We start from the raw sequence: 24,167 nt of genomic DNA on the forward strand, positions 1-24,167 counted from the left end.
TCATACTGACAGCCTAGAAATAATGTGGAGGAGCTCTCAATGTTAACTTCCTTCTGGAAAAACTTTAGCAGACAAGGAAGCAATAATTAAAGTTCATGTGTCATGATTTCAGAACTCAACAGCTTTTTTTTCCAGAATCTGGCTGGAGACAGCAACCAGCAGTCAGTGGTGACTTGAGGTCACATTTGCACCAAGTGTTGGTCCAATGTTTTGCAGCTGCACAACTTGCAGAATCAGAAGACACTCAACATTGCAAATAAAAATTTTCTTGATGCATCTGAATGGACTGCAACCTAGAAACTTTTATCAACAGATGGAGACATTTTTCAGGACACAATTTTGCTGAGGCTTCAAATATGTCTGATTTTCAAACAAGGTCTTTTTGCTCCCGGACCCAGAACTGTTTTACAATCTGCGCTCTGACAGCAGCATGACCATACAGCATAAGATCTGCATTTAATTGTGCCTGTACTTACCTAAATGCAGAAAGCTGAACTTTAAGATAATATGCACACACACACAAAAAACACCCCACAACAACAAACAAACAATGGAGCAACAGTTTCATTAGCACCTTGGGTTTAGAAACAAAAAATGAATACGCAAAAGGCTTAAATTATTAACCTCCCTGAAACTGTGTGGGTAGATCATTGCAGAGCCCCATGCCAGGGTTTTATCCCTAGCCCCACTGCATAATTATGTTTTCCATTTGCAAGTTGGAGACTTTATTGTGGCCTTCCAGTATTTATAGGGGGGGTATAAGAAAGATGGAGGCAATCTTTTTAGAAGGGCCTGTTGCAAAAGGACAGGGGGTGATGGTTTTAAACAAAAAGAGAGGAAATTCAGACTAGGTACAGGGAAGACGTTTTTTACAACGAGAGAGGTGAAGCACAGGCACAGGTTGCCCAGAGAGGTGGTAGAAGCCCCATCCCTGGAAACATTCAAATTCATGTCAGACAGGGCTCTGAGTAACCTGATGTAGTTGATAAAGGTCCCTTCCAACCCAAAGCACTCTATGATTCTAAGTTTTATGCTCTCATTTCTGTAATATGTATCTTGTACCTTACAACATAATTTGTTGGATGGGACAACACAGCTGGCAGCTGACAAGATACCAGGTAATGTAAAATTGTGCTGAATGACATTATGCTGGAATAAATCAGTGAAACAAGCTTTTCCAAGTAGGGATAGGTCTGATCCACACAAAAAATACATGCTGCAGAAAGGCTTCAAAGCCTGCCAGAAAGGCTTGCCAGCCAGGTAATAAACAGTATGGGTCACCCTTTCTCCAAAAACAAAGTATGATGACTGGTAACTGAAGGAATCTTCTCCAATGCTGAGCTCCACCAAAGCACAAAGTTCTGCACATACCAAAAATGGTAATTCCAAAAAGCTGAACTAAAACCAACCAGCTGCCAAGGGTGAACACAGAGGTATGCTCCTGCCAAAATCACCAAGCATGAATAATTCACCACACAGATCCTCAACCTGCTTGGTCAAACAGAGGCTAATCTACAGAGACATGCCATCACCATTCCCTGGGAGATCCAGGGCTGGCTTGGGGAGGTTCTCACCAACAGGCAGGAAATGAAGCTGCCAGATATTTCTGGGAAGAAACCCATGGCCAACTTACCTGCTGGCCAAAGACTATTGGAACAGTAGTTGGGTAGGATGCTTCCATACAAGCTGGACACATTAGCTTTTCCCCAAACCATTAGTTTGTAATTAGCAAAGCAGAGCAAACTGGTGTTGGTATACACATGAGAACATGGCAAGTCCCTCTGGCAAGATTAAAAGCTGGCACAGAAGGATGAGATGGAGCTGCATCTGCATCTCAAACAGTGTGGAACTAAGCTGCTGGCAAGGAAACCTAAAAACGCTTGAATGAACATGAAACCAGACACTGGGGAGAGCTGATAAGAAGGACTAAGCAGAACTCAAGCGAGACAAATGACTGCTGGAGATGCAAACACTATGCGAGAAACTGTAAGGAGGAAGAGGGATGCAGAAATCACTGCCAGAAAACAAGCAGATATATTAATGATTTTTTAATTCCATTAAATACCAAATTGCATGACAACAGGTGGGTGGTGAGAAATAAACACTATTAAATGTCTACAGATTTAGTTACTAAGATTTTGGTCTGTTTTCAAAATACTTGCTTGATACATTAGAAGAATCATCCTTTTCTCCAAGGTGGTCTATTTTACATTCTTACAGTTAAGAGGCACTAAGAGCACGGAACAGACGGGAATAAGACTGGCTATGAACAGACCACTACAGTGCCCGGAACAAGGGCAGCAAAGTTGGTGAGGGGTTTGGAACACAAGCCCTATGAGGACAGACTGAGGGAGCTGGGCTTGCTTAGCCTGGAGAGGAGAGTCAGGAGTGACCTTATTGCTCTCTACAACTACCTTAAGGGATGTTGTAAACAGGCGGGAGTTGGTCTCTTCTCCCAGGCAACCAGCACCAGAACAAGAGGACATTCTCAAGCTGTGCCAGGGGAGGTTTAGGCTGGAGGTTAGGAGGAAGTTCTACACAGAGAGAGTGATTGCCCATTAGAATGGGCTGCCCAGGGAGGTGGTGGAGTCACCATCACTGGAAGTGTTCAGGAGAAGACTTGATAGAGTGCTTGGTTGCATGGTTTAGTTGATTAGGTGGTGTTGGATGATAGGTTGGACATGACGATCTTGAAGGTCTCTTCCAACCTGGTTTATTCTATTCTATTTTTTTAAGGCTTACTGGCCTAAAATGATGTCCTTGCTGTCCCCATATCAAAACCAAGGACTTGAAGCTGTTTCCCCAACAAGCCCAGGCCACTGATTGGCCTGGGTAGGGATCTTTCACTTCTTCTGATTTTATGTCCTTTTGTACAAATCAATATTAATTGGAACAGAAATTGAGGTCATGTCTCACCTTCCCAGTGACTGCCCTAACATCTGACACACAGATTCTCTACCCTCACTCCTGCATTATATCATTATTCAAAGTTGGGAAATTCTAAAAAAGAAAGAACTAAAATAGCTGACAGTTTACTCACTGAGGCATGAGCTCAAAGTTATTTTGGGTGCATTGTTCCTTTCTCTGATGAAGTTATAGTGAATCCGCTTCATTTCTACATGTACAGATGAATTTTTGTTAATATCCATCTTGCAGCAATGCTATAGCAGAACCCTTCTGACCATCCATGTTTTAAAATATTCTGAAGCTGAAGAAATTCAGGTATGTATGGATCTGAAGAAGACCCTGGCAAGCCACACAGACCATCCCAGATGAATGTTGCTGATGACCTGCATGGTGGAATCAAAGCAGTGGAAGCAGGGGAACTGCATGGGTTAACAGCACCCAGATCTCACGGTGGAACTGACCAAGGACCTCCCAACATTTGTGCTCTCCTTGGATCTCCAGTGATCATTGTCACATACAAATGTTCTCCCTCAGATTTCTTTCTTATCACTTTCAGTTTTGTGCACTTCCACAAGGTGATAAGCAATGGCAGTGCCCACAGTAAAATCAAGGTCAACCAGGATCGTTACCTATCCCCTGACTGTGACAAGAGAAGGTGGACATGAAACCACACTAATTAAACAGAGTAACTATTTCCTAGTGCTTCAAAATTTCCTGTACTTAAAGAAATTCCTGTCTGGCTGTAGAGTCTCCCACTCCACAAGCAGATGCATTTTTTGCATTTCTTGCAATACCACAGCAATTATTCCAATGTATACTTAATTCCCAGAAATGCATTCAGTATTATGTTTTCCCTAGATTTGAATGTTACATTATCATTCTCCTGTCCATTGCAATAAACTGCCTACAGCTTTTCAATACCTCTGCAGAAGCAGCTCTCTCAGAAGTCAGATCATTTGCATTATTAATTTGTATATAATTTTTATATTTGAATTCTTTTAGTTTCCCCAGGCTCCAGGCTCAACCAGGACTGAGCCATTGCAGTACTCTTCATAGATTGGTTTAGGTTGAAAGGGCCCTCAAAGATACCTAGTTCCAACCCCATGCCATGGGCAGAGACACCTTCCACTAGACCAGCTCAACATTTTGTTTCAATGTCTGTCCACAATGATACACAGGATAAATTGGATTTGCAATACAATTAGGTGAATGATTAAAAGTAATCCCTCCAGTGGATTTTTTTAAATCAATTTCAGCTGCAGCTACACTGCCTATTTGTGTAGCTCACATTGCTTTCTCTCAACTTTCAGTAATCTAAGTAACTCTGTATTTAACCTCCAGTATTTGCAATTCTAATTCTCTCATTTCTACCTCTTTCCAGCAGCTATCTTTTTAAGTAAATAGCATGAGGAAATCTGGGAAATATGATTATCAACTTTATATGGAGGTTTTCGTAACAGAGGCCATCAGTGGCCTAAAAAGGACCCCCACACCAGCAGGTTGCTTCCATCAGATGGAAGCCATTTCTTACAGCACTGTCCAGTACTCCATCAAAGTCCCTTAAAAGGCTGTGTAAGCTGTCATTTACTAGACTGCTGGGCAGAGAAACCACTTTATCCTCTTAGAATGACACCTCTTCCATGTCACACTTTTTGCTCTTTCCAACTTCTTCATTCCAGTTCCAGCTTTCACCATTTTATTATTCAAGAACTAACAATGCACAAATTGCTGGAAGTAAAATAATTTTGGTGTTTGGGGCCAAATTTGCTTCTTAAAGCACAGCAGAGAACGCAGTCTGTATTACTGAATCTTACTAAAAATACCATAACTACCTGAAATAGCATGATCCGAGGTTTGAAAATGAAGGAACTACTCATCAGTAATGCAATATTTGTGGAACATTAAAAAATAAACTACACTGGAATTTCTAAACAATTCATATTGTCCCTGTCTTTTGGGAAAACAACATTCTTAGAACAATCACATCATCTACTTATCAACCTACTTACCTACTCTTCAATTTCACAGTATCAAGTCAGACCAGTACATTAAAATTTTAATGAAATCTAAGCCAATCTAAACTAAGAAAGTCACAGAAATTCTCATAATAAGGAGACAGTAAGTAGCAAACAAGTCAAAGGCAAGTATTTGAATTTAGACAGGCATATAATATCATTAAAAAGATCCAAAACACATAGCAGAAAGAGGAGAGTCAAACAATATTTACTGCTCTTTGCCTGGGGAGAAACATACACAACCAAATAAGGGAGAATTTTTCTTCATCAAGTTTTTTTAATTACCTCATTCTAGCTACTTCAAATTTCTAGCCTATATCTGGTACAGAATCACAGATACATTAAGGTTGGAAAAGATCTCTTAGATTACCCAGACAACTGTCAGCCCAACACAACTATGACCACTAACCCATGTCCCAAAATGCCATGTCTACATGCTTTTTTGGACAGAGCCAGGGACAGTATGTTGGATACTTTCCCTAGTTCATTAATTATTTGACTTAAAGTATTTCTCAGCCAGATTTAGGTGCCTAAGTAACCTAAATATACATATTAACTAATTTGACCAGTGCACAATCCTTTATATGACAGTTACTTGACCACACATCTTGGACACATGCTGCAAGCGTGTCGTTTATTTAGATCCTGTAAGTACACGGCAACTGCGTCAGCCTCATACTGTCCTTGGCTTCTGTTATGCAGTTCTGTTACTGCCAACAACTTCAGTTTGAGCAAGAGAACAGTCGTCTTCTCTGCTAAAAACTGGTGTATCAAATAACTTTACTTAAAGCAGTAATATTGACTTGACCTTCACTTCACAAGACAAGATTCAACCATTTTCTCAGCACAAACCATAAGCAAAGCAGGCACTGCACTGGGCTTAGTGCTCTTTGATGTGACATGATCAAGGCTGAAAGCATCAGCAACAAAGCCTCCTTTCTGTCCAGTAGAATACAAAGAGTTCATACAATTGTCAGAAGCCATAAGTGGATAAGTCACTTAAAACACACATACATACAAGAACACACACATCTACAGAAGCAGAATAAACAGCAGAAATGCTGACTCGATATGCATAACTTGGCTACTCTTGGTCATTGCCCAAAGACATCAACAAAACCCAAAGGGCTTCTCACCTGTGGCAAGTGTAACTGGAGCCCCTCGCTGGGAATGGGCTGTCGAGATGGGGTCTGGTCCAGCTGCATGTTAAACAAGGACGCCAGGGCTGACTGAGCAGCCCGAGCTTTTGCCAGCTTTTTATTCCTTCCTGAGCCTTCAAAAGTCTGACCATCCACTGCCACAGCCATGACAAAGTTTTTGGCGTGGCTCTCCCCACTCTCCGAGAGAAACTCGTACTTCAGCCCTGGCCGCAGCTCGTTGAGGATCATGACGGGATTCTTCCCGCTGGCAGAGGGGTAGGCTGATGGCATGGGGAGAGGCGACTGCGAAAGGCTGCTGGCTACAGCTGCCGACGGCAAACTGTAGTCCCCACCAGAGCTATAGGACCCATCCCCATTGGACCCTAGGTAAAAGGAAGCATCAGAAGGGACCGGTGTCTCGAACCCATTGAAAAGGGTGTCAGGGAAGTCTGCTTGGTCAGAGGTGAAATCCGTGTTGACTGAGAGAGTCCTCCCCATTGCAAGGTGGGCTTCTGAGGCGTTTGGAAACTGGACAAAAGACCTCAGAGCCTTCTCAGCAGCATGAAGCTTGGCTTTCTTTTTTGTTGGGCCAGACCCCTCAAATACCTGCCCATTGACTTCAACTGCCATCACGAACATAGGGGCATGGACTGGCCCCGTCTGGGAGAGGAGTTTGTACTGTAAACCAGGTTTAATCTCATTGAGTTGCATCAGGGCATTCTTTGGCAGAACAGGGCCAGGCATTTTCTTCCTCTTCTTTGGGCGAAATTTGGAGTGGCCATTGTTGCCCTCCTCCAAAGGACGCTTTCTGCTGCTGCTGCCACCACCATTGGAGAGTTGTGTTCCCTCCCCAGCACCTTGCCCACCGCCGTCCTTGGGGGGAACGTTGTCCATGTTGCGGTTTTCTTTAACATCAGTGCTGCTTGAACCTGCGGTGCCCAGAAAGAGTAACTTACAATGCCTTCGTTGCAGGATCTTGTAAATGTAAAATTTATAGATTCCTTTATCTCTCTTTGTAACTGGTTAAGTGATGTGTGCTCACAGGTTAAATGTTTTGCAATACGATCAGAGATAATAATGCAATACAACCTCTTGGTAATTCAAGAACAAACACATTCAACAATGATTTTCAAACTATGCATGTGATAAAAATCATACAGCAATAGAACACTGCAGTGGTTTGGTTTTGTTTTTCACTTAAATTGCATTGGAACAAACTTTTACTCATAATTTATGATTGGCCTGGAAAAGGGTTTAAATGAGAAACACCAGTTATAGCAGCATACCAAGAAAAAACAATTACAATTAATAAAAATGGATGCTTAAGACCAGTACTAAGAGGTAGATATTTACTTCTTTTTTATTCAAGTTACTTTTTTCCCCCTCAGTAATTTTAGCTGCCCAAATTGAGTAATGACATAAATAAGACCAGAGCCATGAAAATTTAGTCAGTTCTTTGTAGACAACTGGACTGAAGAGTTGCTGAATGCCTGCCTTCCTCTTTAGATACTCCATATTCTCTGAAGTCAATTCTTTTCCTAGACTTTCACTTCACCTCACCCTAATTTGATCAAGAACTACAGATGCCCACCGTGCCAACACCACTACAAGACTATTTCATGCATTTCCAGACAGCTTTCTATTAAGCAACTTTGTATCTGTCATTTATAAACTATTCTGTAATTCCTTGCAAAGTAAGAAGACTGCTGTCAGAGTTACAAACCCCAAAATCATGACAAAGATCCTCTAAGACTATGGAGAATCAAGAAGCATGACAAAAGCTGCAAAATCACAACGATGGTATTTAACAGGGGAGAAAGGTACTGTAATAATAATTATTTCTACAGCAGAAAGTTGGAGTATGGATATGTCAGAGGTATATTTAAAGAATTATATTTCCTATAACTGCACAGACCTCATTTTCACTCTGATGAATTTTATTATTTATCTTTTATATTGGCATCTGTGCAAGAAAATTAGTAGGTCAAGTATTTCTAATACATCTGTTTGAAAACTTCAAACTACCTATATTACATCTATACTGGTACTAGGTGAAAACCGTTAATTGAAATGGAAGTAAATCATGGTGGAAGCTCTCTTTCACAGTGACAAATTGCAGTGACACTTCACAGCTTCCCTACGAACCCTCTACCATGCACACATCACTTTTCCCAGGTTACAGAGCCGATGGAATGGTTACTAAATTTTCATTTATAACATCCTCCAGCAAAAGCTCGATAGGTTACTCCTTTCGGTGCTCGAAGAGAGAAAAAGAAGAAAAACAAAACAAGATCAAAAGAAAAAGCTGAAGTAGGAAGACATTTTGTTAAATCACAGTAGCACAACAACGGATTGTACAGTACTAAACATTACATTCCAATCAATTCAATTTGCTCAAGGATGAAACATTAAATATTTTGAAGTATTTTATTGCTAGAAATCTGCTAAATTTAATAAAGTTTCTCTTATAACATTCAGCCACAGTTTATATTGCTTGCAGAATGTGTTCTACAGGGCCACAACTGTCAATCCACAGTGTTCACACACATGTATTAATTAAAAAAAAATAAACAGACACACACACACACACACACACACACACATATAAGGTGAAGGAATCTAAAGATAATGGAATGACTTTTTAAATCTTTCCCTACAGTGAGTTTCTTACCTGAAGCTGTAATCTCAAAAAATTACATCTCATCTAAACACTATTTCTGGAACTTTGTTCTTACTAGAGGCAACAGGTATTTGTGATCAATCAATACAATTCCCAGGCTAAACAGAAATCATTTAGTTAACGGCAATTATGGACTCCATTTTCAACTTTCTTTTTATACAAAGACTACTGCATATTATTAGTCTTGAAATCACAGAAGAAAAATACTGAACATTTAAAAAATAAGAAAGAACTTTACATGTTGGTGCCAAAGGAACTCATCGATGCATTTCATGTCATAGGTAGGGGAAGCAACATGCTGACGAGGCAGGGTGAGGGGGCTTGTAGGAAGCAAGAAATTTGCATGCTTACCTTGTCTCAATAAGAAAGAAGGGAAGAAAACTACTCCTTGCTTGAGTGCTACTAGGCTTGTTAGCTTTGAAGGACCTACATAGTGGAAAAAACTAGGAGAGAAGGCAAGCAGGGAGCTAAGCAGCCCAGAGACCATGAATGTAAGTAAGTTTCTACATCACAGAGGTGATCCAAAGCCCTGCATGTAATGGAAAGACAAAGATTTTGCTTGTAAACCAGAAGGACCCAGGTCTGTTTCAACCCACAGCCACCAGACTGCAAGAAAAAGCAACTGCTTCTCAGTCTGAGAGTGAAGATGTCTCTTCTCCCAGGCAGCCAGTACCAGAACAAGAGGACACGGTCTCAGGCTGTGCCAGGGGAGGTTTAGGTTGGATGTTAGGAAGAAGTTCTATATAGAGAGAGTGATTGCCCATTGGAATGGGTTGCCCGGGGAGGTGGTGGAATCACCATCATTGGAGGTGTTCAGGAGGAGACTTGATGGGGCGCTTGGTGCCATGGGTTAGTTGTTTAGGTGGGTTGGATTGGTTGATGGATTGGACACAATGATCTTGAAGGTCTCTTCCAACCCGGTTGATTATTATTAATTATTATTATTATTATTACTACTACTATTGTTAGTGTTTGGTCCTCTTTAGCCTGCACAGCAGTGGTGAGGTTATCTAATTACCTTAAGGCTAGAGAAGAGATGACAGATTAGTCAAAAAGTAAGATTAACTATCACCACCTGTTAACAGTCAGAGACATCACTCTTAATCTTGTCCTATTCAGACAGAATAACTCCTCCAACCCAGCCTCTTCCCACTGTTCACAAATTGCTCTCCCTTTTCTAGGCATCTCACCTACTTAATGAAGAACAGCCTTTCTAGCTCATCCTCATCATGCCCTGATCCCCACCTGCGACTGAGCAACCAGCAGACCCCAAGAGAGGACACTTTGACCCTTCCTCAGGGCAGCTTCTCAGTCTGCAGAGAGCCACAGGTCTGGACCATGCCAGAGAGCCTGGTAAGGAGACATTGACTGGGTTTTTCTCACCACAAGTTTTTCTAACTGCTATGCAAGACCCTGTAAACCCTTAGTATCATCCACAATGTCCTGGACAACATGTTCCACAACGTGATCACGTTGCATGGAAGCATCTCTGATTGCTTGCTTTGAACCTCCACCTGCTAGTCTCAATGCATCAATTTTTTTTTATATTTGATACTTTTTTTATAATTTGAGAATTAATATTAAACACTCAATGCTGCCAGTTTCTCCAGGAGGATGCTGTGGGAGACAGTGTCAAAAAAGTCCAGGTGAACAACATCCACAACCTGTGAGTGCACTCAAGATGATCTGACAAGCCCTCATTTCCCCAGGTCCTCCTTTTGACCCCTCTTGCAGATGGGTGTCACATCCTAGGACTGCTAATAAATGGTGGGAAGTGGCTTGGTAAGCACTTCTGCCAGCTCTGTCACTACCCTTGCAGGGAATCTCCTCTAGCCCCACAGACTTGTATGTATCTAAGTGGTGTAGTAGGTCACTGACCGTTTCCTCTTGGATTATTGGATTATTTGAGCTTCATACTGTTCCTCATCCCTGTCTACCAACTCAGGGGGCCCCATCACAACTGCTGTGTATCCAACACTTTAAAATAGCTTTCATATCATAGAATGGCTTAGGTTGGAAGCAATCTTAGAGGTCATCTATTCCAACCTCCCCACCATGGGCAGGGATGCCTCTCAACTAGACTTGGTTACTCAAGGCCTCATCCATCCTGGCCTTGAACACCCCTAGGGAGGAGGCATCCACGACCTCCCTGAGCAGCCTATTCCCAAATCCCACCACCCGTGTACTGAAGAACATCTTCCTAAGATCCAGTCTGACTTGCTCTCCCTCAGCTTAAAACCAGTCCCCCCTGTCTTATTGCTAGACACCATTATGAAAAGTCCCTCTCCAGCCTTCCCATAGGACCCATTCAGGAGTCAGAAGGCAGCTGTAAGTCCCCCCAGAGTCTTCTCCTCGCTGAACAACCCCAGCTCCCTCAGCCTGTCCTCACAGCATTGTTCCAGCCCTTGGATCATCTTTGTGGCACCCCTCTGGACTCACTCTGGACACAGCTGTGTGTCCTTATGATGGGGGCACCAGAACTGGATGCAGTATAATCATAAACCACCTGATAATGGGATCCTGTTTTCTCAAATATTGATACTATCCATGATTTAACAATAAGACATTTTTTGTAAGACTAGCTTATTTTCTAGTCACTAAAAATAGTTGGAAGCCTTGACTAGAGATTTCACTGGCATCTGTAGAAGCTGCTTTGGTAAAAATCACAGCTGACAATATCAGTTTCAGTGGAAGAAAAGTCCTGCCTCTGTAATCTCGTTTGATAATCTTACAAATAGTACTCAAAGAAGGAAAGAAACAGGAAAATTTCAATCCAGTAAAGAAAAATCTTCTGTCTAAGTGTGCTGGTTTATTTTTGGGTTTATCCCCTGTAATTAAATCCAGTCTGTAACTGAAGATGCTTTATCCACTGGGAAACTTCAATTACTTGCTCGCTGAGAGATAATACTCTCCCTGCTCTGTCTGATCTGGAGCACACTTTATTAAATTTAGATGACTCCTAGCTGAACCAAAAGATGTTTCTAGCTACCCTTTATACTGCTGCTCTCATTCAGTGGCCTGGGGAATTTCTAAGTAAGTTATTTTTTCACAAGAAAAAAAAGAAAAAGAAAACAGGCAGAAAAAAACCCATGATCTCTTCTGAGCATCTTTTTAAGAAAAGGGCAAAAATTATGCAAGACAAAGGTCAGGAGAAGCACATGATTGCATCCCAAGTATTTGCAAAATGTCCCACTTCTCCTTTGCCCATAACACAATTGAGAAGTATAGGCTCCTAGCAAATTACTTATTCCTATTGCAGCGATGCCTCTGCAGGGCTCTCTGACTGGATGCTGAGACAACTGGGAGATGCACTTCCATTCAGAGTTCTGCACACATACCCTCCATGCAAAGCAACAAATCCCCAAATAAAACATTCTGGGGGGGGGGGGGGAAATAAATAAAAACATCTTTCCCCAAATCTTGTAAAATCTACTCTATGTTCAATGCATAAAGGAGGAGGACTTAAAATCTATAGTCTGAAATACTGTATTTTCATAGGGATGTCTTTGTAACCTCATCAGCATTTTACATTTTATCCAAAGCAATACATTCTTAATTCTGGCTTCTGCAAAGTCATTCTAACTATGCAACTGCAAGCTGCAAACACTGCGTAAGTCGACCTTTGTTCCCCTTAAGAGACTTCCGCAGAAGGCAGTTACATGAAATAATCAAGCATTTAATAGACAACTTATGCAATTGTACCTTGCAATCTTAAGAGATACAAAAATACAGAAAGGAAAGATTTTCTCCTTAAAATCCTTGCACAAATCAAGGTGAAGAACTTAAGAATTTGAACTATGATTTCTCCCTTCCAAATTTATGATTTAACATTTCAAATTCATGATGTTTGTGTGGGCATACAGGCACAGCAAGGTCTTACTGTACATTCTATTAACTAGGTTCATCCAAGTAGACATTAGCATCTGTAGTTTCCTTTCAAAAACGATACAAATGGCATCTCAAAACATAATTCTGAGAAACAACTGCAGTTATGCAAAAGCATTCCTCAAACCTGTAACAACTCCATGGAACCAGCTTCCTGACAAAACAAAAAGTTCAGTGAATGGTTTCCTATATTGATGCATTACACACAAAATTCCCAGAAGCAGATAAAAATTGAGTATTTTGCTTAAAGACACTTACAGAAAGCTCCCGCAAAGAGACGGTATTTTCTCCAGCTCAGGAAGACACCTTTTATTCAGGCTCAGATAAAGTCCTTATTGAGGTAAAGGGATGTTTTATCCAAAAAATAATCTTGCATGAATTATCCAATTACAGCTCTTATTTTATTGAAACCCCCTTTAGGGAGACTAATTTTAGAAACAGCTAAAGCATCCATTGGAAGCAATTGCTTTTATACTAAGACAAAGAAACTGTTAGCAAAGTATTCCAGTTGAGTTCACTGTTTCAGTCGAAGAATAAAAGATACATTCTCATCCAGACAATTTTAAGAGTTGGGGCAGGGGTGTTTGGTGGTTGTGTTTTTTTAAAACACAATGATCTAACTTCTTTATCTCCTGATAAAAATGTTCTGTAACTCTGAGCTACAACTCTGCTGCTTCAAAGCCTCCTACACTCCTGGGCTTCGTCAGCTTTGCCAGAGATGTGCCATTTAGCCATTGCCATTTAGGTGAAAAATAAGTGCATTTGTTACAACATCATATACAATCAGAAACAGCACAGCAGCTACAGAATGTTTCTCCCAGTCAAAAAAAAAGACAGTTAAAGGGCCAAAAATAGTAAAAATATTTTTATGATGTTTTAATGCAGACAGTTTTCTCCACAGGTTACCAGATCTTAGTTTTAACACAGTCAGCAACCTCACAGCACTTCACCAGTGTATGCATCAAGATGCTCAAGGCATTTTATGATTTTTTGTGCTTAGATGCACTTTAATTCAGTAGCTCAGGGTTGGAACAATCAGCATCTAATGAGAATAATTAGCCATGCAAGACCTGCAAGGAGCTCTTCTAGCTTATCTTTTTGATTTTCCTTCCCCAATTTCTAGTTTCCTTCATTTAGTTTACACTCTTCAGCTCCATCTCCTTTGTCTCACCCCCTGTTTCTGACTGGTCCCTAACCCTCATCATCTCCAATGCAGGTATTCTCACTCTCTTCTTCATTGATAGCTCAAAACAGGAAAACATTTTGTTTGATTAGTCATTTTCTGGAAGAAAAATATGTGACACGAGGTAGGATTATACTAGCATACAACCATGTGGATTTAAAACACTCTTAATGGAAAAACTTTGATTCATTCTTTTATATCATATTTTTAAACACACCAAAAAAAGCTATTAATTTGTGCTTCTGAAGTTTCTTCACAGTCTTCCCTGTGCTTGTGAGGAAAAAGTCACCTTCAGAAATGATTACATAGTTTACAAGTGTGTAAATAAACACATCTTACTCATGTTTTCTTCATCATCTACATCCATTGTGAAAAATTTTTGCTGGTTTCGTGGCTGACGGAGACTGCTTCTGTCTGGAAAACAGAGAGTGAGACGGTTAAGCTTTAGGGTACCAACATACAAAGTAAAGCATTAAATCACCTTTACAAGCAGAAGCCTGGGCCCTGGCTTTGCTTTGGGTTGTCCACAAGTTTTGCTCAATGTTCACACAGCGTTTGCCCAAAGTGCCTATTCCTGTAGCTGAGGAGTACACTGCAGAACTGCAAATTCAACAGGGTCTGCAAGGAATTGGGATGTTGTACGATGACCACAGTTTTCTGATTACTACAATAGCTTTTATCTGAAAGTAAACTACTTGATCTGACTACCATTTGGTTGGTATTGGGGTTTTTTAGCTCCAAAGTAAGGTCAAATTCACCCTGCAGTTTGCCACACAGACCATTCAAGCAGTTAAAACACTAAAGATGCAGTTTTTCACCCAGCACCAAACTGATGAATGTTTGCTTTATTTGGTTAAATCCTCACCCAAGAACCCTCCTGTAAGTGAGATAACTGAAAGGTGTAGCCCCATATCAGGTGAAGGACAGAGTGGGTAATGTAACCCTAACTCCTGCATGTGGGTTCCCTTACTAACAAAACATTCAGAGGATATCATGTACAGGTTATCCAACTGTGGAGAAACAGATTTTATCAACCACAGGGACTTCCACTTCAAGAGCCACAGATCTAAAGGTGAATATAAGCATCTGACATGCAAAATATGTAAACTATCTAGCAAATGGTTGGAAAGAAGGCAACATTCTCACCCAAATCAAAAGCATTAAGGGTAATGGGTTTTGTAGGTTCATTTTGTTTTTTTCCTGAAAACAAATCAAGTACTTAATACCTATTGCTTTCTAGGTAACTGCTCCAATCTCATAATGCCAGAAAACAGCAAGCACCGAACCCCAAAACCAAGCACAGTTACACTTTCAGCAAAAGATCCACTCTTACAGTGAAGAAAAAGCAGTGGAGCATCAACAGGCTTTGCACTCTTACACTGGAAAGGCTCAGACTACGGAAAATTTTCTTGTACCTGCCAATCTGTTGAATACTGAGAGAACTACCAGTCTTTTCCCTGTAGGTCATTGCGTTGTTATGCTAGTGTCTCACACGGAACAAGAAATTGCAAAGGTGTGTATTATTTAAGCTTTGCAAGTATGTGTTTTATTGCCTTTCTTGCAGTACTTTCTGTCCCTAGACCCACTGACACTGGAGGCTGGCACAGTGATGCTTGAGTGGCAAGTACACAAGTGCCAGCAATAACCCATGAGCAACAGAAATGCTTACTAGGAAGAAGGAATGAGCAAGAGAACTGGGAAAGGAAAACAGATATTTTCCACAGAACGTCAAAAGAAACACCCACATTTTGGAGACAACTGCTTTCATGCAGAATGTGTATGGCCAGGGGTGTAGCAGGAAGAAAAGAGGACAGGATACCCAGGCAACTTGCTTTGTTTTATGCTGGAGAGAGACACCAGTGAAAAGCCAGAGACACCAAGCTGTTGAAATTTCCCTAGTCCCAGCTGGGGAGCAACAGACTTTGGAAAGATGACATCACCTCAGAAAATCTGAGACACTATCCTACAGCATACTTTGAACATGAGCAAGACACATTCAGGAGAACCTCTGCCATCAGCTGGGCTCCTTGTAACACAACAGCTGAAGGCAGGCTACAGTCATATGGGCAGGATCGTGCACATGAGTTCTGGAAACACCTGGCTCATTGATTTTGAACAGTGCCAGCTTGGGCATCTCTCTCCTGGTCACTATCCTCACTAAATCAGATGGATGGAGTGAGGGGAGAGGATCATGCAAAGCACATAAGCCTTTTTCCCTTAAAGAGATTAGAAATCTGAGCAGAACTTTTGCTAAACAGGCTACATTTATTTGCTCTGTAAAAGCTGCTTAATTTTGCTTTCCTATTACCACAGAGAAAGCCTGATTCCAATGCTAATTTACTCTGTACTATCAATAAGGCTGTAACTCTTGGCATATTTATATTACCATCAATCAGACTATGTATATTATGCAGTTATGCATACCAGTTAGGAGTAAACCTTTCTCTACAATAACAGAAGCAGCAAGACTCATTGTGGGCAGATACACAGCTCAGATACCAGGGTCCAAATACATTCAAACTCCAGCTATGCTGGAAAACTACGAAAATTGTGTCTATGAATGGTGAAATCTGTTTGTGGGCTATAAAAAAAGCAGTGTTTATGCACCGTCATGAAAGCATCATTATTTTATTTTACAGTCACAATGCATATTCCATGACAACCAAGCATGGACCAATAAGCCATTTTGAAATCAGAATCAAACTCCAACTTCTGCAAAGTGTTATCTGCATGTTGCATGCTGTGCTGGATTCAGGAGAGGGATGCTTGCTTGTTTCCAGACTGCCCCTGCCAGTACTATATATATTGTGTGTGTACATACTGTGTCATGTAAGCTCTACCTACTTACTAACTGTATGTGGGGTTTTAACACATGAAACCACAAGTGTGGAGACTTGATACACTTTCCCTTGAATTGATCAGCAAAGACAAAAAAAGTGACAAATAATAATCTAACCACGAACTGAAGCCAAACATATTTATTGTTTAAACAGCAAGCATTTCAAATGCATTTAAAATAAAATGTTGAGATGTTCCTACAATTACTGCAGTTCAAAAGATGGTATGCTTGTCAAGCTTGTAAGTATCAGCTCAGGGTATGTTTTCCTTGAAAATAAATTAGAGAAAGGAGCTGGTAGGTTGTTGAAAAATTGATTTTCCTTTTGAGTAAAGATTCTTCTCAGAATTATTTATTTCAAAGCATATGAAACAGTAAAATAAAATATTCCCAAGACAATAAAATGCTTTGAAGGCTTTAGGCAGTTGAGATATTCCTTGACCACAGGCAGCTCCACATCAATTTTAAAACATCTGCATCACCACAACATACACATAACCGAATAAAGATCAAAATTGTGAGCAAGTGGCTGAGAAATTCTTATCAGTGATCAGAGTCAAGTGCAATTATCACTGTGACAGGCCAGACAGATTTTGGAAGAGCTGATGCAAGTATCAGGTCCAAGCCTGAATCAGAAGGAAAAAAGGAAGAGGTTATCTCTTGTTTTGATTTATTGCCCTCAGAAGCATGATGCCCAGCAGGGCTCATCCCTCAAAGCCCAGATGAAGTGTTGCTACTGTCCTAACAAACCTGGTTTTCACAACTCCCATTTGCTGCTGCCTGAAGATATGTATTGGGAGAGCTGGAAAACAAGCCAAGCCTGCAGCACAAGCCAGGCAGCTGGTACAGCAGCTGCCTTGGTCTGTGATGTTACTCAGATGTATCTTAATAAATTCTTAAGCTTTAAGCAAAACTTTTACATGGCTATTGACTTTAAACTGGTGTTTTGCTAGGTAGGCTCAGACTGTCTTAATTTATCTATCAGTTTTAACCTTGGTGACCACTTTAGAAGAACAGTACAGAGACTTTTTTCTCCTTTCAGGGGATTAAAAAAAAAAACAAAACCAAAACAAAAACCCAACAATCAACAAATAACCCATGTTCTTACTGAAGTATTGGAGCTGCTAAGGAAATATTTTATTGTATCCTCACATTTACATTACACAGCATCAGCACAACTTCAACAAGAGGAAATTAGCTGACTGTAATCAACAGGGCATGCAAATAATTGTCACCTTATTTAGCACATCAAACTGCAGTTACTCCTGCAGCACCACTGTGTGCTCAAGGACAAAAGACTTGGGACAATTGCCATTTGAATTAGCAGGGGTCGATCAGAGAGAGCTACCGAGCCAAGACAGAAACAAGAAACGTTGTACAGGTGTCTCAAGCTGCAGCACCAGGGATGAACCCTCCTGAGGAGCTGGATTATCACTCTGGGCTCAGCACCACATCTCTGCAGCTGAACACCCTGTTCCTCCCGCCTGAAGCAGAGGAAAAGCAACCTCTTATCTGATAAAAGCATAGGTAAATAGGAACTCCAGCTGTATAAATAATTGTATAAATTAACCTAGATTGTTGGTGGCATTACTGAAGTTCATAAAAGAGAATTTTTTTCCCATTTAAGTAAATGTACTAAACAGATAATTAGGCATAATTAAGATAAACAGCCAGGAAGGACAGTTGACAGAAGAACTGCCAGGCACATAAGGGATGCAACGCTAGAGTAATAAATAATGCAGCCAAATGACATGATGTTGTCCATCCACATCCTCCATTAACAAAGTGTTTGTGCCCTTTTAAGGTTGAAGGATTAGACATATAATGAACAACCACATTTTTTTCCTCAATTACTTTGTTATATAAAAATACACTTGATAAAAGTCAGCAGTGCTCACCACTTTCCTTCAGCATCTCAAAAACACACATTCCCACTTGTGGTGGGCATACAAAGTCCTGGGCACATCATCCTCCCCGGCAGGGAAGAGCTAGGAAAAAAAACTACTAATGTATGTGCAACATATTGGTATACTGACAGATACAAATTCTTGGTTCACTGACTCCACAAGCATCCACAAGCTCCTCCCTTTGTCTGGCAAACAACTACTCAGCTGATGAGGGCTGATCCTACCTGACCTCACTCTAAAACTGTCCTATCAAGGAGAGGATTTGACTTTTATGACTAAAGCAAGGAGTAAAGTACACCTAAAGTCTCTCTTAGAGCACCTCAAGTGGGAAGCTGTGTGTTTTTCATTACAACTTCCCAAGCACATCACTAGAGCAAGAGGACTGCGGGCATTTTATAAAAGAAACACATCTCTGATTTACATTACAAATGGCTTCTAAACAGTTCCTTAAAACTCAGAAATACTTTGAAGAGAATGAATTAGATATAATATTAATGAAGTCCAAATAATACTGAATGAACTTCTCACCATTTTTTATATACATTGTTAATTAGCAGACTAATCTTCTAAACTTCCTCCTGCTGTAATTCATGAATTTTTAATATTTTTTTCATATGGCTTCCAAAGGTGCAGGATCAGGCAATGAAAAAGATTTTTAAAAGCTCTTCCATACAGAATGCTTTCAGAATTTGGGGATAGACTTTTTTTGCAGAAAAAAAGACACTGAACACAGATTAATCACTACAGAAATGAGCTTTTTCTCTTTCCAAGCATACTTAATTACTCCTGAAATCATTAATAATTCATTTATCATTTCACATTGATGAAGGAAAAGTGGTTTCTGACTTCCCTGACCTTCAAAACTTTTATTTGGGTAGCTTTTGTAATGCAGCAAAACTGCAATAATAAACTCATTCACTAATTCTACGTAATATATTTAGCAACGGACATTCAGAAACCAAACTGAAGTCCAACTATTAGCTAGATACACTCACCAAAACCAAGTAATTCTGCACAGCAGCATACCCTGAAATATCAGACTATAAGCAATAGTGCAAAAATCCTTCCTTTTCTACATCAAACAGGAAAAGGAGATCTAAATGTATGCTAATCAAAGTAGAGCCATGAAAAAATACAGTATATTCACACTTTTAACCCTCTCCTGGTTTTGATGGCTCTATTCCCCACAAGGTACTTTCAAAGACAGGAAGAACACCAGAAGCACTTCAAAACATACAAGCCAACACAACAATATTTGCTTTTATTCCTCAAAGAAGCTACTTCAAAGATTTTAAAATAAATGTTTGTTCTAGCAAGTACACACTGCACAGGTACAAAAACAATATAACTTGTGTTTCTTTTGGTTTCATATTCTGTACATTCCCTACACACAAAAGTTGAGAAGGGCCCTTTCAACAGCTATCTTTGTAGAGCCTCATCTTTGAGGGAAAACTACACAAACTTTGAAAGGAAAATTTAGCAGTTATCTAATGTTTTATGTTAACAGATAATGGCATATATGCAAAAAACCCCATAACCTAACAGACAAAACAAAACTCGTTAGAAAAAGGTCAGAAAGCTGCAGCTTTAGAAAAGGTCCACATTTATTAAAAAGTACTCCCCTTCCAAACTTTGAAAGCCAAGTCAAATAAAATGTTGGGAGATACTGAAGGATTCTGGTCAAAATATTGAATTTACTGTATAAATCCAAACTGAAAACACTTAAGTTGCACTTAGCAAGGAAGGTTCCAGTCTCACCTGAAAACTTCATTTACAACGCTCCTCACACCGCTTTGCTTTGACCACAGAGCAATTACACTACCTTTACGCTCCGATCGTTTCCTCCTCCTCCGTTTGCAGCGCCGCCAGACCACATTGAGGAGGGTCTCCATGCCGAGCGCTGCGGCTAGGAGAGATGCCATGCACCCCCCTACAGTCCACCACTCCCAGCCTGCTGCACCCCCTGGTCCCCTCCTAACGAGGGAGCGATGCAGCGCCCAAAGGACTGCCACTCCTGCCTTGCCTTGTGCTCTTTACACCTAGCTGAGGCTCATTCCTCCAACCCAGGGCGCCTCAATGCACTGCGTGAAGAACAAAAATGAATGAACGAATGCTGCAGCTGCTCCCTACCCACCGCAAGAGGCGCATGTGACGATTAACCCTTCTGTAAGTGAAAGGGGCAAGGAAGGACAGTTTTCTCAGAAGGGCAGTACCGAAGACAACCTTACTATTGGGTGTGGAAATGCAAATTTATTTATATTTTGTTATTTGAAAAGGAAGGCAGCTCTCTGGTGTGGCCTCAGCTTTATATGTCTCAGAAACAAGGAGAAACATATGCAGGAAACGTGTATACATCCTAGTGCATGAAACCTTTAGCACCTTTCATAATCGTTTCTCATGTTGTTAGGTATGCACTTCATACATCAGCTAGAAATGCACAAAACATATTTGTGAACAGCAGCAATGCACAAATGTGCCTATTTCAAAAAGCAAGGCTTCAGTCACACATTTTGCTCACCAGGATTTGCATGCAGCTCTGACCTGGAGACTTCCCAATGTAAACTGCAGCATTTTTCTAGACTTTTTGCAATGTTATACTACCCAGTTTCTCTAACTTCAGCAACCAACCACACACATGTTCATCCTGCAGGTCCCATGGATCTGCAGCACAGACTGGGGGTTGCAGCTACTCTTTAATGCTGCCTGCAGATTAAACCTTGCAGACTAAAAACATCTTCCAGCAGGGAATGTTTGCAGAAGCAAGCTCCACATGTTTCTTCAGTGTTACTAGAGTGAGGAGACTTCTCAGACAAGTCACCTCTACCTGCTCTCAGACATTCATTTCTCAGTATACCAGGCCTTGGGTTTTTTGGAAGACAGCACACTACCAAAAATGCATAAACTCTGGACTAGCTTAGACCATAATATTTTAACAACTCACCAGACTGGCATTCTTTGAAAAACGCTGCCACTGGCATCTTAAATTAGTAGTACTTCACCTAACCAAAACCAACATACTTAGGCTCACCACTGGGATTTGGTTTACCTGCTAAAAAAGAGCCTACCTCTCTATCTTCTTCAGCTGGCACTTGTTCTCCAGATCCCAGGTACCAGCTTTTTCATCTCCATGAATGGAGATGAATGGAATGCTTCTGAAATTAACTTGACTGAAATTCTTTCTGCAAGAAGCCTAAATGGCTACAAAAGAGGAGAGGAACTGAAGTTCAACTTCAGCATCTATGTTAATGGACACTGCTTCACTGAGGATGAAGAAATATCAAAAGGACTGTTTGTGTTTGGTTTACACAATTTGAAAAGAAGAACCTACCATGGTGGAACAAGCCATCAATGCATGGTTATACTCTGGTGTTCACCAGAAGTCCAGGAGGAAATCAGTCATTTCATCATTTAAGACCAACTCCACAAATTAGTCTTCCCTCAGCATATAAGGTGTGACCTTCCTTTGACTCTGCAGTGCTACATCCCAATGGGTCTATGTGGTCACAGCAAGACTAAGGTGGACATCAATGAAACCGCAGTGAAACCCACAGCTGCAGTGTCAGCATGGACACTACCCGTGCATTGCCAGGAACTTTCCTGTCTACTTCAAAACATAAGTTGGCCTTCTGCACCTCACTAATAATTTCAGGCCAAGTTTGACTTTTCAAGCCACATTAAGCTGTGCATGATGAAGAAAGGACGAGGAGGGTGAGATATCTACATGGCCTGGAAGGAAAAGCACCATTGATACACAGAATTCAACCTGGATAATCTGATGCTGTGGCATCTATAGTCCCTGCCCACCAAGGTTTCTCAGCACCAGGCAGCTCAAGGCCATGGTGCAGGCATGCTGCCAAACACAGCACTTCTCTCCTTCCCCAAGAGCTCTTCACAGAATTCATAGGAGTAATCTACTATCTTTAGATGTCCATCAGACTCATTTCAAATTATGTAAGTGGGAAAGTTGCTGAGGAAAGGTGAAAGAGAACAAAAAGAGTTTGATCACAGAACACAGAAGAAACTCACTACTTTTTTCCTTTTTTTAATATATTACATGACAGTTCACCAAAACCATTTGTGACTGTACCAGAAACATCCTCCCAAGTCTCATTTACTTCCAGATTTAGCCACTATTGTTAGCTTACTTCATACACTCTTTGAAGAAATAGTTGTACACTGTATTTTGTAAGCACTTTTAGTAATTTTGCTTTTTTTCCCCTCCAACATGCAGTTCATGTATTTTTCAAGCACAAGGATGGTAACACAGACCAACAGCAGTTTCCCTATGTACTGCAGCAACAATGAATAAAAATCAGCAGCAACTGTTAGATTTGTATAGGCTAATTAGAGCCTGAGTGTTTGCTCGGCACGACAAATCTCAAAACACAAAGCTGCTGGCTGCACACCAGGAAGCCCAGGAACTCTGACACCATATGCCTCAGCTTGCAGTTCAAGTCCTTAGGTCATTAAATCCACTCCAACAGCACCATCTACTGTTACACTACATAAATAATTGATTTCACATCTATAGCTCCCTTGACCAAGCAAGCCTCGAGCCCAGCTCCAAATCAGAAATAACTTCAGATGTTTGCAGATTTATTCCACAGTGAACTATCTTGGAACATATATTTATTTTGAAGTTTTATATCCTCTGTGTCCTTTTTACTGGCTTACTTTGAGAATGGAATGTCTAATTTTTAACAGACACTGTTTCTCAAGGACTCATCAAATACCCATGACTGTCAGAAACAAGGAAAATCTGATAACCATTCTGAGAAGAAAACTGAGCAGCACAGATCTCCATGCGAGTAACATCCGTATTTTTATCATCCTGATTTAAAAGATCATAGATGCAGCTACCCAGTGGTGCTAAGGAAAATAATAGCTATTCGGAAGAAAAATCTTAGTTTTAAAGGAGGCTTCAAAAGTCTCAAAGGCCTTTAAGTTATTTTATAACTTAAAAGCAAATAATAATAATTATTAAAAGGTCATGTTTGGGCATTAGGAGCTGGACTTACAAATTTGACATATTTCTTCCTTTCCCACCATGGTTGTTAAGCTCAGCTCAAACACTTGGCAAACTGTGAAGTCCTACATGCCAACTTTGCAGTAGTATTTTACTGATATGGATTGGATGAAAATTTGCAGTCACAGAACTGTAACATTCTTTGTAACATTGGCTTGATACAGGGTTAGATATTTCTTAACAATATTTCCTCTATTTTGAAACTGTACTGATCCAATCTATTTGAAGGGTCTCAGTGTAGAAACATAAATAAAAGCAACATATACAATAAAGTTTTACACAACTCTTCGAATACTTTAAGATGAATTCTGTCCTCCAAGTTATAAGCTGAATGCATCAATCAAAAACCAAAGAATCCTGCCACATATTTGCAAACATGATGTGCTTACCTTTTAAAGTGTTAGAGAGACATGCTGATTCTGCAATCTGGGGAAAAAAAAAAAAAGGAAAAAAGGAAACACAGTTAGTATTTCTTTCACAAATTTAAGTTCATTAACAAATGGCAACTCAGGCCATTAAAAGGGACACATTCCTGATTCTGCAAGAATAAATATCAGGTATATCAGGTAGTGATAGGACTAGGGGGAAT

General features: G+C 40.4%; 1 protein-coding gene across 6 annotated transcripts in view; it reads right to left on the minus strand.

Moving 5' to 3' along the window:
- Positions 1 to 24,167, minus strand: part of ADARB1 (adenosine deaminase RNA specific B1) — a 74,620-nt gene that overhangs the window by 27,168 nt on the left and 23,285 nt on the right. For 5 of the 6 annotated variants that reach the window (XM_068138214.1, XM_068138215.1, XM_068138212.1 and 2 more), the window contains 3 exons: positions 23,968 to 24,004; positions 14,149 to 14,223; positions 6,059 to 6,990 (listed from right to left, as the gene is read on the minus strand). In XM_068138214.1, the coding sequence (XP_067994315.1) occupies positions 6,059 to 6,990; positions 14,149 to 14,176 (960 nt within the window). In that variant the 5' untranslated portion in view covers positions 14,177 to 14,223; positions 23,968 to 24,004. Of the gene's footprint in view, positions 1 to 6,058; positions 6,991 to 8,206; positions 8,319 to 14,148; positions 14,224 to 23,967; positions 24,005 to 24,167 lie in introns of those variants that run through there. The other variant, XM_068138213.1, reaches the window with a different exon arrangement.

The sequence above is a fragment of the Melanerpes formicivorus genome, unplaced genomic scaffold, assembly GCF_026170545.1.
Source record: "Melanerpes formicivorus ecotype bairdi unplaced genomic scaffold, bMelFor1.0.p_v2 SCAF_5, whole genome shotgun sequence".
NCBI lineage: Eukaryota > Metazoa > Chordata > Aves > Piciformes > Picidae > Melanerpes > Melanerpes formicivorus.